This window comes from Sorex araneus, chromosome 5, assembly GCF_027595985.1.
Source record: "Sorex araneus isolate mSorAra2 chromosome 5, mSorAra2.pri, whole genome shotgun sequence".
Lineage (NCBI taxonomy): Eukaryota > Metazoa > Chordata > Mammalia > Eulipotyphla > Soricidae > Sorex > Sorex araneus.
In genome coordinates this window covers 209208005-209222274 of record NC_073306.1, presented here as the reverse complement: position 1 = coordinate 209222274, position 14270 = coordinate 209208005, and the positions used below count along the sequence as shown (strand labels likewise).

The 14270-nt window shown below is 41.1% G+C and overlaps 1 protein-coding gene across 1 annotated transcript; it reads right to left on the bottom strand.

The window, feature by feature from the left end:
- Nucleotides 1-2082: 2082 nt before the first annotated feature.
- On the bottom strand, nt 2083-13848 carry IBSP (integrin binding sialoprotein). Its single transcript, XM_004614340.2, has 6 exons — nt 13795-13848; nt 13656-13706; nt 13494-13571; nt 8101-8166; nt 4096-4248; nt 2083-2601 (listed from the first exon to the last, which is right to left on the bottom strand). Exons 1-6 carry the CDS (start codon nt 13846-13848, stop codon nt 2083-2085), a joined length of 921 nt encoding a protein of 306 aa, XP_004614397.2.
- Nucleotides 13849-14270: the final 422 nt, after the last annotated feature.

Sequence of the window (14270 nt, the reverse complement as noted above, 5' to 3'; positions counted from 1 at the left end):
AGCAGTAATCCCCACCCAACAGGGCTTTGTGAGTGAATACATTAGAAATCAGGTATTGACTGGGGTAAAATTGGGAAAAATCTGAATATGAACTGAAGATAAGAAAATAGTATTATATATATATGTCCTTTTGAAGAATGAGAATGATAAACAGCATTGTAGTTATTTTGTTGTTTTTTTTGTTTGTTTGTTTGGGGGCCACACCCAGCAGTGCCCAGGGCATACTTTAGGCTCTGTGCTCAGGGATGGGGCTCAGGAGACCATAGGTGGTGCTGGGGATTCAACTAGGGTCAGACATGTGCAAAGCAACCACCTTAATCCCGGTGCACTCTCTCTGGCTCCAGCATTGTGGTTATGTAGGAGAAAACCATGGAGGAGAATTTAGTTCTTAAGAGCAAATGCGGGGCTGGAGCGATAGCACAGCGGGGAGGGTGTTTGCCTTGCACGTGGCTGACCAGGGTTCGATTCCCAGCATCCCATATGGTCCCCTGAGCACCGCCAGGAGTAATTCCTGAGTGCAGAGCCAGGAGTACCTCTGTGCAATGCTGGGTGTGACCCAAAAAGCCAAAAAAAAAGTAAATGCTGAAGTAGAGGGAAATCATTGTAATGTCCTTTTGCCTGTAAACACATTTTAATGTTTTGGCAATATGGTATATAAATATGTGAAAAGAGACACCAGAAATAGAGAAGAAATAAAATATGAAATGGCAAAATACTAACCAATAGTAAGTATAGCTAAAAGATACAGTAATACTCATGTATTAGTTTTTCAAGTTTTCTAAAAGTTTGATGTTTCTCTAAGTAAAAAGGAGACAATGAGTTAAGGAATGTAAACTTATAATTGTTAGCTATCCAGTTAAAATAACATAGAAGAGAGTTTTTAATTTTCATATGTTCAGTGTCTAAACGATGTTTGACATCATGTAAGGAGCTCAGTATGTCATATATGAATAGCAAGTAAGACGAATATTTTTTTCTAACTATCCTTCCTTCTATCTACTCTTTTTCATTTCTCACATTTCAGATTTCTTTCAAGCTTAAAATATAAATAATAATTAAGTTTGCATCTCAACCCTTGTATGTGTAAGTGTGTATGTTTGTCTAAAAGTTTCCTTCTCAGTCTAGCTTCCTACCACAATGAAGACCAAATCAGAGCAGAGATGCCACAAATAAAACATTTAAAACAAAATATTTGATTAATTTTATGCTTCAGATAAATATTTATCCAGTATAAATATCCCCTAAACATTTCACAGAGATAAATTATCCCAAGGAGCATATTTACACTAAAACTTATTTGTTTAGTTCGATATTATATATTTTTACTGATTAAGCATGGCAATCTAATAGAAAACATTTGTTCCTCTGATGTATACGAATAATGCTACCCACAAAAATGACGGTTTACCCACAAGAAAATGTCTGTAGTTTTGATATTTTAAAGCACAATGGAAACGAACTTTGATCTTTTTGCTGAATTGCCCCCAGAACGCAGGGAAGGAATCTCACTTCTTCTCCTTCTGGATCTCTCATTTTATTCCTCAATTATAACACATGGGAAGGATTGCATTTTTTTTATTGTGTTAACACCCACAGATAGAATATACACGGAGTCAAATAAAAATACACCAGAATGATAATTAAACCTAATTAACATACAGCGTTGGATACGTAGTATGAACTACAGAGCTACACATGTATCACAGAGTATCATTAATGCCAACGTATCTCTTCTCAGAAACACTTCTTACACAATGTGTTAGCAGAAGAGCAAACCAGCAGGTTAGTCGAAGAGCAAGGTAAACACTTTCTATAAAACTACGAGCTCAAAACATTCAACCGCGCCCGGTCTCGGGAGTGGCTTTCGGGCCGCCGGTGCTGATTGACAGTGATGGGCAGCGCACCAGGGGAGGCGGACAGGGGCCCTGTGTTGGCAGGAGTCACTACAGGGCGGCACCCGGGGGACCTAGCACCATGCCGCGTTGGGGATGCACCTTCGCTCTACAGCACCTTCCTGAGTTGGCCCTGGGGGGCAGAAGCCACGTGCGGGCCAGAAAGGATGGAGTTGCTCCCGGGTGGGCGTCAGTAATAATTCTGGCCGTCGTACCCGTCGTAGCCGCGCCCCTTGTAGTAGCTGTACTCGTCCTCGTAGGCCCGGTAGTTGTCCCCACGGGGCTCCGCGTGCTCGTTTTCGTAGACCTCGTACCCGTTGTCGTACTCGCTGGTGCCAATGTGCTCATACTCGTCCTCATAGGCAGCGGGGGTGGTGGTCTCCCCCAGGGGGGCGGCGGGGGTCCCCTGGAGGTCCTGCGCGGGGGCGGTGGGCTCCAGGCCACCGTTTGGGGCGGCAGCGGTGGTCGCCTGCAGGCCAGCCGCCGTGGTGGCGGCGTGGACAGCGGCCGGGGTGGTCCCCTCGCCCTGCGCGTCCCCGTCGTCCCCGTCGTCGTCCCCGCCGCCCGGGCTCGCCTGGGTGCTGTTGGCGTTCGTGCTGTTGGCGCCGTGCTCCTGGGCATCCACCTCCGCTTCATTCTCTTCGTTTTCCTCCTCTTCCTCTTCCTCCTCATCACTCTCCTCTTCCTTCCGCGGGCCGCTTCCTGGCGCCTGCAGGAAGGAAGGGTGGGGAGACAAGCCAGCTCACTCCAAGCAGGGGGAAAAATAAAAAATAGGAAATGCAAAGTCGAGTTCAGGCAGCCGCCGCAGGACCTGGCTCTAGACCTGATTTTATTTTATATTTTTCCTTTTCTTTATTAATTAGTGAGTCACCATGAGGGTACAGTAACAGATTTACACATTTTCATACTTGTGTTTCCCTCATACAATGTTCGAGCACCCTTCCTCTATCAGTGTCCATTCTCCACCAGCAGTGGACCCAGTATCCCTCCCACCTCCCAATCCCATCCCCCGCCCCCTCCCTCTGTGGCAGGGCATACCTTTTTGTTCTCTCTCTCTCTCTCCTTTTGGGCGTTGTGGTCCACAATAGGGGTATTGAGTGACCATCGTGTTCAATCTATAGTCTACTTTCAGCATGCATCTCCCCTCCCAAGCGGGTCCCCCAAACAGAGGTTACTTGATGTTCCCTTCTCTATCTGAGCTGCCTTTTCCCCCAGCATGTGAGGCCAGCTTCCAAGCCATGGAGCCAACCTCCTGGTACTTATTTCTACTATGGGTGCTAGTCTCCTACTCTGTTATTTTATATTCCACAAATGGGTGCAATCTTTCTATGTCTGTCTCTTTCTGACTCATTTCACTTAGCATGATACTTTCCATGTTGATCCACTTATATGCAAAATTCATTACTTCATCGTTTCTAACAGCTGCATAGTATTCCATTGTGTAGATGTACCAAAGTTTCTTTAACCAGTCATCTGTTCTTGGGCACTCAGGTTTTTTCCAGGTTCTGACTATTATAAACAGTGCTGCTATGAACATATAAGTGCAAATGTCATTTCGACTATACTTTTTTTGCTTCCCTGGGATATATTCCCAGAAGTGGTATTGCTGGTCTAGACCTGATTTTAAAGGGAAGTCATGATAATTTAGGCTAGAACTAGTAAGGGCTTATCACTCTGGACCTAGCCTCTCCGGGGCCCGAGCCATTGTACAGGGTGAGGACCTGCCTTGCACCTGGCTGACCCGAAACTCCCATCACCACATGAGCTCACCAGGAGCTCAGAGCCAGGAGGAAGCCCTGAGCATCGCTGGATGTGGTCTCAAAAAAAAAATTAGCATCTTTGTTATTTGATTTTACTGTGGGGAAGGAAAAAGAAACCTTTCTTCCACGGCAGATGTTTCCTGCACTTTTGCTATTTACCTCTTCTGTGTTGGGACCCTCTTCTCCAAAAAGCAACGATACCTTTCAGGGCCACTGATAAGAGGCCTATGTCTGATTTTCTGTTATAAAGTACAAAATTGGTGTAATAATCTGGCAAGATAACTTGTCTGAGAAAAGAGCTTTCCTTCTTTGTAATAAAGGAATTTGCATTTTCTTTTGCTTTTTCAGGGAGTTAGTGAAGCTAATACTAAGTGCATTGCTAAGATAACCCAGGACTGCAAACAAATAAATAAAAAGTCTTAAACTCTGGGAACAAGTAGTACCTTCTTGGGAAGCTGAATTCCAGCCAGGCCAATGGTCGCTGTCCCTGGTGTCATCTCTCCATAGCCTGGTGTCGCTGTCCAGAGGGTTGAGTTCTCAGCCTCAGACTCTTCGTCTTCATTCTCTTCATTGTTTTCTTCTTCATTTGAAGTCTCCTGGTTAAGAAAAATAATTCCCAGAGGAAGAAAAGTTATGCGAGCTAGAAGAGACCTCAGAATTTGTTGGAGTCGTCAGTAATTCCTGGTGGAAAATCTCCTATCCTTCAGCTAGCTCATTACTGATGCTGACACTTCTGCCTCCTCTTGTAACACTTGCACTTCTCATTTCTATGAGTGCACCCAAAACAATCTCAGTCACTCACTGACTCAAATCTGTCACCTATCTAACTAACGGGGGTTAAATATTTCTCCATCCCGGGGCCGGAGTGATAGCACAGCGGGTAGGGCGTTTGCCTTGCACGCGGCCGACCCGGGTTCGATCCCCGGCATCCCATATGGTCCCCCAAGCACCGCCAGGAGTAATTCCTGAGTGCAAAGCCAGGAATAACCCCTGAGCATCGCTGGGTGTGACCCAAAAAGCAAAAAACAAAAAAAACAAAAAACAAAAAAAAAAAATATTTCTCCATCCCATTTGAGCAGCTCAGAGATAATTGAGTACTAATTTCTATGTGTCAGGTTAGAATTATGTGATTGGTACCTATGTATCTGCTTTCTGCATGTCTGTTTATATCTGACACCATGTACCTCACATCACACAGAATGAAGTGAAAAGCATATGGTGTCTTTTGATATAATGCTGGTTATACTTGTGCTTTATTTCTAAAAAGTTAATGGTACAAATACTCATAGCAGTGACTTTATTCAAATTATACCAAAAAGAAATATTTTAAAGGGATGCCAAGTAGTTCAAAAGAATATAAAAAAGGATCAATACCAAATAGAAAAAAATGCCTAAGCACTGCTTACATAAACTAAATTGTTGCAGAATCTGTGTTTAACTTTAATTAGCAATAAAATTTTAGGGATAAATGCACAGGAGAGAGGTTTTAAAATTTCTTCAAAAGGCAGAAGAGACAAGGCACTTATCTCGTACCCAAACAACCTGGCCCCGAATCTCTGACCCCACATCTGGGCCCTTGGGCACTGTCAGGGGTCACTTCTGAACCCAGAGCCAAGAACAGCTCCGGAGCACTCAGACTGTGACTAACACACCTAGTCCCCATCGGCTCCAAAATATTCATCAGGAATAAAAATGGAAGATTCCCAGTTTATCATATGCTTTTGCATGTTCATTTTAAATAAATAGCATTCTGGAAAAATACCAAAAAAAAGTAAAAAGAGAATAATTTTTGGAACAATTATTGTTCTGAAGTTTCAAGACCAAGAAGCCAAATGCTTATTGGGCACCATGCACACATATGTGTATATATACATATATATATATACACACACACATATATACATACATACACATACATAAATAAGCATATATATGTATATATTTATTAACATATAGTCCCCAGTCTCTTGCATCATGAGAAGTTTATAGATAATGTCTGGGAACATAAAAGTCAGAGATTGTTGGCAAAATTTTGAGTGTGTATGTTTTATCAGCATCCTAATGGAGGAAGAGGAGGTGGAGAAGGAGGAAATGGAGAAGACAAGGCTGAGGACAGGGAGAAGGAGGAAGAGAATGAGAAGAAGAAGGAGAAGGAGAAGAAAAAAAAGTATTTTTTATAAAAAGTATTTTTTATAAAAGTTGGGCAAAATTGGGATATCTAGCAAGCAAGGCATTTTATAATCACTGATAACCAACTGTGAATTGGATAACTGAAGTTTAGTTCTTGCATAAGATATGATTGGCACTCCAGTAAAAAATGTTATAGAATTTAGCAATAGCATCCTTAAAAGGGTTTCCTTTAAAGGGTAATTGGGTAAATTATATTACTGAAAATATTACTTTCATGGTAAAAATCAAACTAATGATTTGTTACTTTTTAATTTCCAGTACCATTTTATTGTAAATATTGTAGATATTTGGCAGCTTAATTATAAGTTTACTGAGATTTCCAAGGTCAGAGAAACATTCATTCCAAAGGACATATGCACACCATTCTTCATTGCAGTACTCAGTACAATAGCTAAGATTTGGAATCAACCTAGATGTCCAACAACAGATCAGTGGATCATGAAGATGTGGTATATATACACAATGGAACACTATGCAACTGTAAGGAATGATGAAATCATGCAATTTGCTGCAACATGCTATAATTGGAAGATATTACATTAAATGAAGTAAGTAAGAAACAGACAGATAAATACAGGATGATATTACTTATACAGGGTATTTAGAATTAGTGGATGCAGAAAGGCAGTGGTTGTTTATGGTTTAAATGGGTGATGCCTAAACTACCCTAGGCACCAGAGTCTAGGGAAGAGAAGGAAAGAAATCAACTGAGGTGGGGCAGAGAAAAGACAGATGAGAAACAACAGGGGTCAGGGGTCAAGGGGATTTAGGAGTGTGGGCGGTGTTAAGGAATGGTAGAGTTAAATACTCAGACCACAGAGTCATCAACACTGAAATCGTGAGACCCAAACTTTAGCAACAAAACTCTAAAAGGTGCCTATCAAGATGCAGGCGGGCGTGGGGACATAGGACAGGGAACCTGGGGACAGAGATGGGGGAAGGTGACACTCGCGGGGGGGGATCAGTGCTATGTACTGTATAATATACATACATATATCATACATGCTATGTATCTTGCTATATGTCATTGTATGTCTAAAATCTAACTATGAAGGACTTTGCAAATCACCATGCTTTAATAAGACAAAATTTTAAAAAAGACTGCAGATATTTAGCCATGATCCATTTTGACTATTACTGTCCATTCATAAAGTCATTCAAAAATTCCTGAATCCAGAGTGTGGATGTTTTATCAGAATCCTAAGGGAGGAGGAGGAGGAGGAAGAAGAATAAGAGGAGGAAGAGGAGGAAAAGAAGGAAGAAGAGGAAGAGGAGGAAGAGGAGGAAGAGGAGGAAGAGGAGGAAGAGGAGGAAGAGGAGGAAGAGGAGGTGGGGAAAGAGGAAAGGAGAAGAGAAGTAGGAGGACGAGGAGAAGGAGCAAACTAGTAAATAAATATAATTGACTATATGGGGAAATGAATCTGATTAGTATGGGCAAGAATGTCAGCTATATATTATCCCAATCTTGAGAGATATATTAATAAACTTCAGTCACAAACAACACTAATTTATAGCACTGAATGGAGAGATATTTACATAACCTTGACTATTTGCATCTCTCTTAAAATAAAAATTTTATTATTAAACAAGAAAAGGCATAACATTTTTACTAAAAAGAGAAAAACAACTTTGTGGGTCAAGAAAGACAAACAAATCACAATAACACTATAAAGAGTATGGGACTAACTCTCATACGCTACCCACTTAGCAAAGTGAATTTTTAAAGCTTGGTCACTGAAACAGACACTATACTCTATTTAGGATTGTCGTGGACTTGTCTTTAACCACGTGTCTATCCACCTAAATAAAAAGTTTTTTTTTAAAAGTCCCTATTTACCCTTCTCCACTTTTTGTGTGCCATTTGCAGGCGACTTTAACCCCAGACTGAAAAATGGTTTGAAACAGGTCATTTTATTTCATTCTAATTTAAATAGCATTCGGTTTGCTCAAAATAGAAGACTGTGGCCAGCTGGCCATGGCTTTTTCCCGAGTCCGGACTGCAGCAGACTGGCTTTCCCTTTGTTTTCTGGGGCTGCTTGGTTCATTACGAAGAGCAATGTGACTCAGTGGTACAGTGTTTGTCTTGCGTGTTTGAGGCCCTTGCTTGGAGCCCTCACCGAGCACTGTCCCCTGAGCAACCTGTGAAGACCCAACTGGGAAAGCCTCCAAGCAGAGCAGAGTGTGGCCCCAAAACAATAACAGCAACAACAAAAACAACAAGCCCTAAACAAAGCAAACGAACGGCAGCAATTCCTCACCTCTTCTTCCTCCTCCTCTTCTGAGCTATCACCGTCCCCATTTTCTTCCGATGAATCGCTATTGCTCTAAGAGTACACACAAATCCACACATGCAGATAAATATATGTCACAAAGTCGGCAGCAGAGGAAGTCCCTGCCAACTGATGCAGGATAAGGGACACACAAATATTTATTCAAATGACTTAGTATTGCCCTCTGATTTCTTTACTAGAGCAGGCATCAGGACTCACGCTGATATAAACAAGATAAGGACTGAGCACATAGACGGGAGGTCAGAGCCCAGGAGGCTATAGCAACGCTCAAGGTGAGAAACAACATTCTCTACTTTGGATCCCAAAACAACGTTTTGGAACATTTTGTATGGAAAACAAGAACAAGGGACCACAGAATTTTTAAACTCGGAGAGAAGGAGCAATTGGTGGCCTTCTAATTCACCTCCCGGAGATAAGAACCTGAAACTGGGCAGTTGTACTTCTCCAACCAGTTCAAGGCCAGTTTTGCACTAAGAAAAATATCACATTGTTTTATTTTCTTTATAAAATATAAATGTAATGATGATTAGTTTTGTTAGACTATGTGAATTTGTTTTTTGGAATAATTCCTCTCGGGGTGAGAAGCACGCCTGGTGGTGCTCTGGCCTTGACTCGTGGCTCTGTGCTCAGAAATTCTCCTGAGGGTCTTGGGGGACTATATAGAATACCTGGATTTATACCTGGTCAGCTGTGTGCAAGGCAAGTGCCTACCCGCTATACTATCTCTCCAGCTCCCCTAGAGATTCTTTTAAATAAATGAGCTCTACTAGTGAATTTTAATTTTAGTTGTAATTAAATTTGTTTTTTTCAATCTAATGAAAGATCCCTAAAGTGAGGTTTATAGATAAACAATCATGATCTCAACATGAAGGGTTATTTTAGTGACTTTTTTGTGTGCATGATTGTTTTTCTTGAATGAAACTTGCTTAGAAAGATGTGAAGGGAGAGAAAGAGAAGAAATGTGTGAAAGAGAGAACACAGGCTTCCCCAGAGCAGAAATAAGCCAGCAAAGAGAGAGACAAACAAGGGAGACACAAGCCATATCAGTGACTTTTTAAAGAAAAATTATTCATGTAGTATAGTTAGGAGTCCTATCTCTCTAAAGAGTTCAATATCAAAATGAGAGTACATTAAACCAATGCATTTGTATAGAAAACTATAATTATAGGCCAAGCTAATGAACTACCCTATTTAAAAGAAAGAAATGGAATCTAAACATCTTTCAGAGCCTTTAAATGAATAAAGGAGATTCATTTTTCTTTGTTTTGTTTTTGGGCCACACCTGGCAGTGCTCAGGGGTTACTCCTGGCTCTGCACTCTAGAATCACTCCTGGTGGTCCTGGGGGTACATATGGGAGCTGGAGATCGAACCAGGGTCACTATGTGCAAAGCGAATGCCCTACACATTGCACTATCACTCCAGCCCCCAGAATAGAGATTCTTTATCTTTCTCTCAAATGGAAACCCAAATGGTAATTTTTCATTGTTGTAGGCATTCGTATAGGCATTTGGCTGAAGTATCAGTAATGATAGTTGGGACCTACACTGACTTCCAGCTGGATTCTGCCATATTTTGCCTTGCAAGTTTTAGCTTTGATTATAATGATTAAGTTAGTTTTGGGCTGGAGCAATAGCTCAGAAAGGAAGGCATTTGCCTTGCATGCAGCCGACCCGGGTTTGATTCCTCCGTCCCTCTTGGAGAGCCAGACAAGTTACTGAGAGTATCCTACTCGCACAGCAGAGCCTGGCAAGCTCCCTGTGGAGTATTCGATATGCCAAAAACAGTAACAACAAGTCTCACAATGGAGACCTTACTGGTGCCCGCTCGAGCAAATTGATGAACAATGGGATGACAGGAACAGTGACAGTGATTAAGTTAGTGATTAAGTTCTAAGTTAGAGCTTAGAAAATAAAGACAGAAAAGGACTTTGACATTAAAGATCATATGAAGAAATACTCATGTCCAAGTCCCGCTCAAGATTATCCATGTTGGACTCTTTTTTTTTTTGGACAGTGCTCAGCTCCAGTAGGGGAATGAGTGGCTGCTGAGTCAGGGGACATCGTGGGTAAGCAGATCTAGGCTTCCTCTCCAGGCCTTCATTGTTTCCTGCTGCAGGGGTTCAAATATCACTTCATTTGCTAAATTATGTTCAGAAGACAGCATATTTATATATTTGGTCTGCAAGATTCCTCTCTTGCCTTCTCATTGTTTTGGGACCACACTCGTGGCTTTGCACTCAGGAATCACTCCCGGGTGCTCAGGGGACCATATGGGATGCTCGGGATCTAACCGGGCCAGTCAGGTGCTAGGAAAACGCCCTCCCCGTTGTACTATCGCTCCAGCCCCCTCTTGCCTTCTCTTCACCCCCAGCCCCATCCCACGTGAATTAGTATTTTCAGGGAGAACCATCTTAAGACTGCCACGAAGCTTAAGCATTTTCTTATTTTCTCTCCTGACTTCTGCCATATTACCAGTTTGTGTCACTGTGTGCTTTAGCCACTATACTTTCCAACTTCTGTAGCTACCTTTGTTTAATCTCCCAGCATATATTCTAGGCGTGCCAGAGAAGAGGTGTTATAGCAGAAATAAAGTTGGAAATGCAGGCAGTTTCCTTGCTGAGCATCATGATAGCTGATATAAATCCAACCAAAAAAAAAAGTTCTTGTTTTCTAAGACTTCACGTTCTAACCAGCTATCATATGATTCATAAAAGACAATGTCCTTAATGAAAAGTTGTGAGGATAAGCATACTTATCCTTCTATTTCTATAGCTAGGCAGATAGGTGACCTCTGAATGAGTAGACTGTAGTACTTAAGCAATCTCTGCAGAATATTTCATGCAAGCTGGCTGTTTTAGAACTGATTATAATTAACAGACTGGTTTGAATGAAGTATAAAAATTTTAAGCCAATACAACCATGCGTTTTGGGGTGCCTGTCTCGGCACTAAATATTTAGTAGATTTAAGGGACTAAATAATAAAAAGTATGAGAAAACATAAATATACATTTGAGGGGAAAATTCTGGAAATAAAATTGCTGTGTTGGGAGGGGGTACCGGGGGTGCTCAAAAGTTACTTCTGGTTCTTCACTCAGGGATTACTTCCGGCAGGCTCACATGGAGTGCTGAGGATCTAGCCCAGGTTGGTCGAGCCCAAGACATCACCTTACCCACTGCACCGTCTCTCTGGCCCTAAACATTGTCCTGTTAGGGTGGGGCTGGGTCCGAGCAGTGCTGAGCAGAGCTTAATACTGGACCAACTCCAGCAGCTTGGAGGTGGGGCGCAAGTGTGGTGACCCTGAGGCCTGGGTGGGCCCTGTTGGTAAGACTCTGGTGCCAGCAGGCTTGGGTGGGATCCAGGAAATGCCAGGATCTAACTGTTAGGCTCTCGTGAGCCTGAGTTTGTGTCAGCCCTGGAAATAAAGCCATATAAAGTAAGAGAGTAGAAAATATGTCAGACTATCTAATCTTCTTGGACTCTATTTTCAAACTATTTTACAAAGTCTACATTCGTTGAGATGGACCTTTCTGTATATAATTGCGGAAAACCTCATTTGTGTATTATAGACATATCTATCCTGCACGGCAGAGCCTGGAAAGCTCCCCGTGGCATATTCGATATGCCAAAAACAGTAACAACAAGTCTCACAGTGGAGATGTTACTGGTGCCCGCTCGAGCAAATCGATGAGCAACAGGATGACATGATACAGTGACAGATATATCTGAAGATATATTAACTGTGGTCTATCACTGACATTAGTGTAATTATCATACTTCATTTGTATACTCCATAGAATGATGAAAAATATGATGCATTTATAATATTTTAGGTAGGAATTTATCTGAGTTCTTGACATTTCAGAAAAGTTGGGTAAGTGATCAGTAGCTTAAGTTTATCATTTCTATTTATCAAGAGCTTAAATTTATCATTTCCACACAAACTAAGAAAAACAGAGCAATGTTTCGAGTGAGGGCTGTTTATTTCTGGGCCTGAGATGAACCAAAGAATGGAAGACGGTTTTGGAAAACCACGACTCTTGTGTCATTTGTGTTCAGATTTCTGTGGTCACACACATTCCCTGTAATTATTATGGTTCTGGAAATACCGTAAGACGATCAGTTCCTATCGTCTGGGATGGACGGGCCACATAGGAGGCAGACAATGCCAAGACACTGCTCGGGCCCATTTTCAGTGCCCTGACTGCTGGCCAGGGCCTGATATCCACTGGTGCTTCACTGGTACCCGGAGCCTGAACCCTGTCGTTCTAAAAATAGTGCAGTGCTGCTTTGTTGACTATTTAAAACCAGCTCAACACCCTCTAGTTTTCACGACTCCCTTCAAAGGTAGCCCAGAAATACCGGAAGCCCTTACTTTTAGTGTTGAGTTATTTTCCTTTCTGCTTACAGATTTTAAGGATGTTTTGTTTCTCTCACAAGCTTTTTAGTGCATGGACCTTTTTCTTTCCTCTGCAGGTCTTAGGCCAGGTTTCCACTGCAGTTAGGCTCGAACACAGTCTGTCAGGGGATCCCAACTCAGCTGACAGGGGGAGGTGGCACTCTCTTGTTTGGGGCCTAAAGAAGGTAAGTGATAATCTGGAAGGGGGATAAGTAATCTTTCCTTTTTCTAAAACAGGCGCAGAAGGCCAAGTTTGGGAACCTCTGCTCGAATACATGACACACTGCTCTAGTGAACTTAAAGGGCCCTTAAATCTCCAATATTCACCATCTATTAGCAAGATTTTTATTTATTTATTTATTTGCTTTTTGGGTTTTCCCAGTGATGCACAGGAGTTACTCCTGGCTCTGCACTCAGGAATTACTCCTGGTAGTGCTCGGGGGACCATGTGGGATGCTGGGACTCGAACCTACCCGCTGTGCTATTGCTCTAGCCTAAGAATGTTTTTTCCTGAATATAGTCAATAGTCTTTGCTCTTTATAATGTCAAATCCTCTCCTGCTCCCCCAAACTAAAGGGCTTTGAATCATTTCATGTGACTTGGCTGGATATTAAGATTTAATCAATTATAACAGAAGTATTAATGTTCTTATCATGAAATTAATTTTCTGGTGCTGAAACAATGATGCCCTTTTGTCAGCTGAATTTGCCAGAATATCTGAATTCAAGGTACTTGTATATTGTTCTATTCTAAGTTCCCTCTATTTTACTCCACATGTGTATCTCTACTTCAGAAGAGAGTTTAGGCATACATTTTACTTTTTGATATCCAATACGAGCTTTTTAATAGTAAGTGCTCTTTCTGGTGGAATTTTTGGTGAAAATTAAATTCAGGGACTTTGTAGTTACATTAATTTCCTTAAAATTGTAATTGGTTAGAATAAAAAATTATTTTTATACTTACCTGAACTGGAAATCGTTTTAAAGGAGGATAAAAGTAAGCATACTTATAAAGAGAATATCGTGGTCGGTACTTAAAGACCTGTATAATTAGAAAAAAAAGATACAATCATGTTTAATGCACAGAAGGCTGAGAAGAACAGTCAGGCCAAGGAAGTACGCTTACCGCGTTTTCTTCAGAATCTTCTGATTTGGCTCGTCGATAAAAATTTTTCATCTATTAAAGAGAGCATTTAATTACCAAACATTTCTTTATGTAAAAAGATAAAATTGGAGATAAAGGTAGTTTTTAAATAAAAACTTACTGAGAAAGCACAGGCCATTCCCAAAATGCTGAGCAAAATTAAGGCAGTCTTCATTTTGGTGGTTGCTTCTGGAATTAGTGAAATGAAAGTAAATACTAACACTTAGAGAGATACATTTTTGTTTAACTAGAAGATGACATATTAATTGTTTTCATTTGTGTCTAATGATAATTTTGAGTAAAAAAGGCCATAACTCTGTCTTTGTTTTAAGGTAGTCCAAGTAGTAGAAAGCTGACTTGACTTTTTGAAATAATTTTCGCTTCCTTATTTGGTCATAATCTTGTCTATTGTTTTCTGTCATTAGAAGGTCATTTCATTACTGCCAGGGTCTTGAATGTATAAGGAAGCTTCCTGCTTTTGATATGGGAATAGTAACTAAGTCAGTGGAATTATTAGTGTAATTATGTGACCTGTTTTATTATTTATTAGTATTTAGAAAATCAATTTACATTTGATTACCCAAATGATCATAAAAT

What these genes read in the sequence shown, in the direction of transcription:
- IBSP (XM_004614340.2), bottom strand. Translation starts at nt 13,848, where the DNA reads ATGAAGACTGCCTTAATTTTGCTCAGCATTTTGGGAATGGCCTGTGCT. An exon ending in GAATGGCCTGTGCTTTCTCA is followed by an intron (nt 13,707 to 13,794) that starts GTAAGTTTTTAT and finishes TCTCTTTAATAG; the next exon opens with ATGAAAAATTTTTATCGACG. An exon ending in AAGAGGAGGAGGAAGAAGAG is followed by an intron (nt 4,249 to 8,100) that starts GTGAGGAATTGC and finishes TTTCTTAACCAG; the next exon opens with GAGACTTCAAATGAAGAAGA.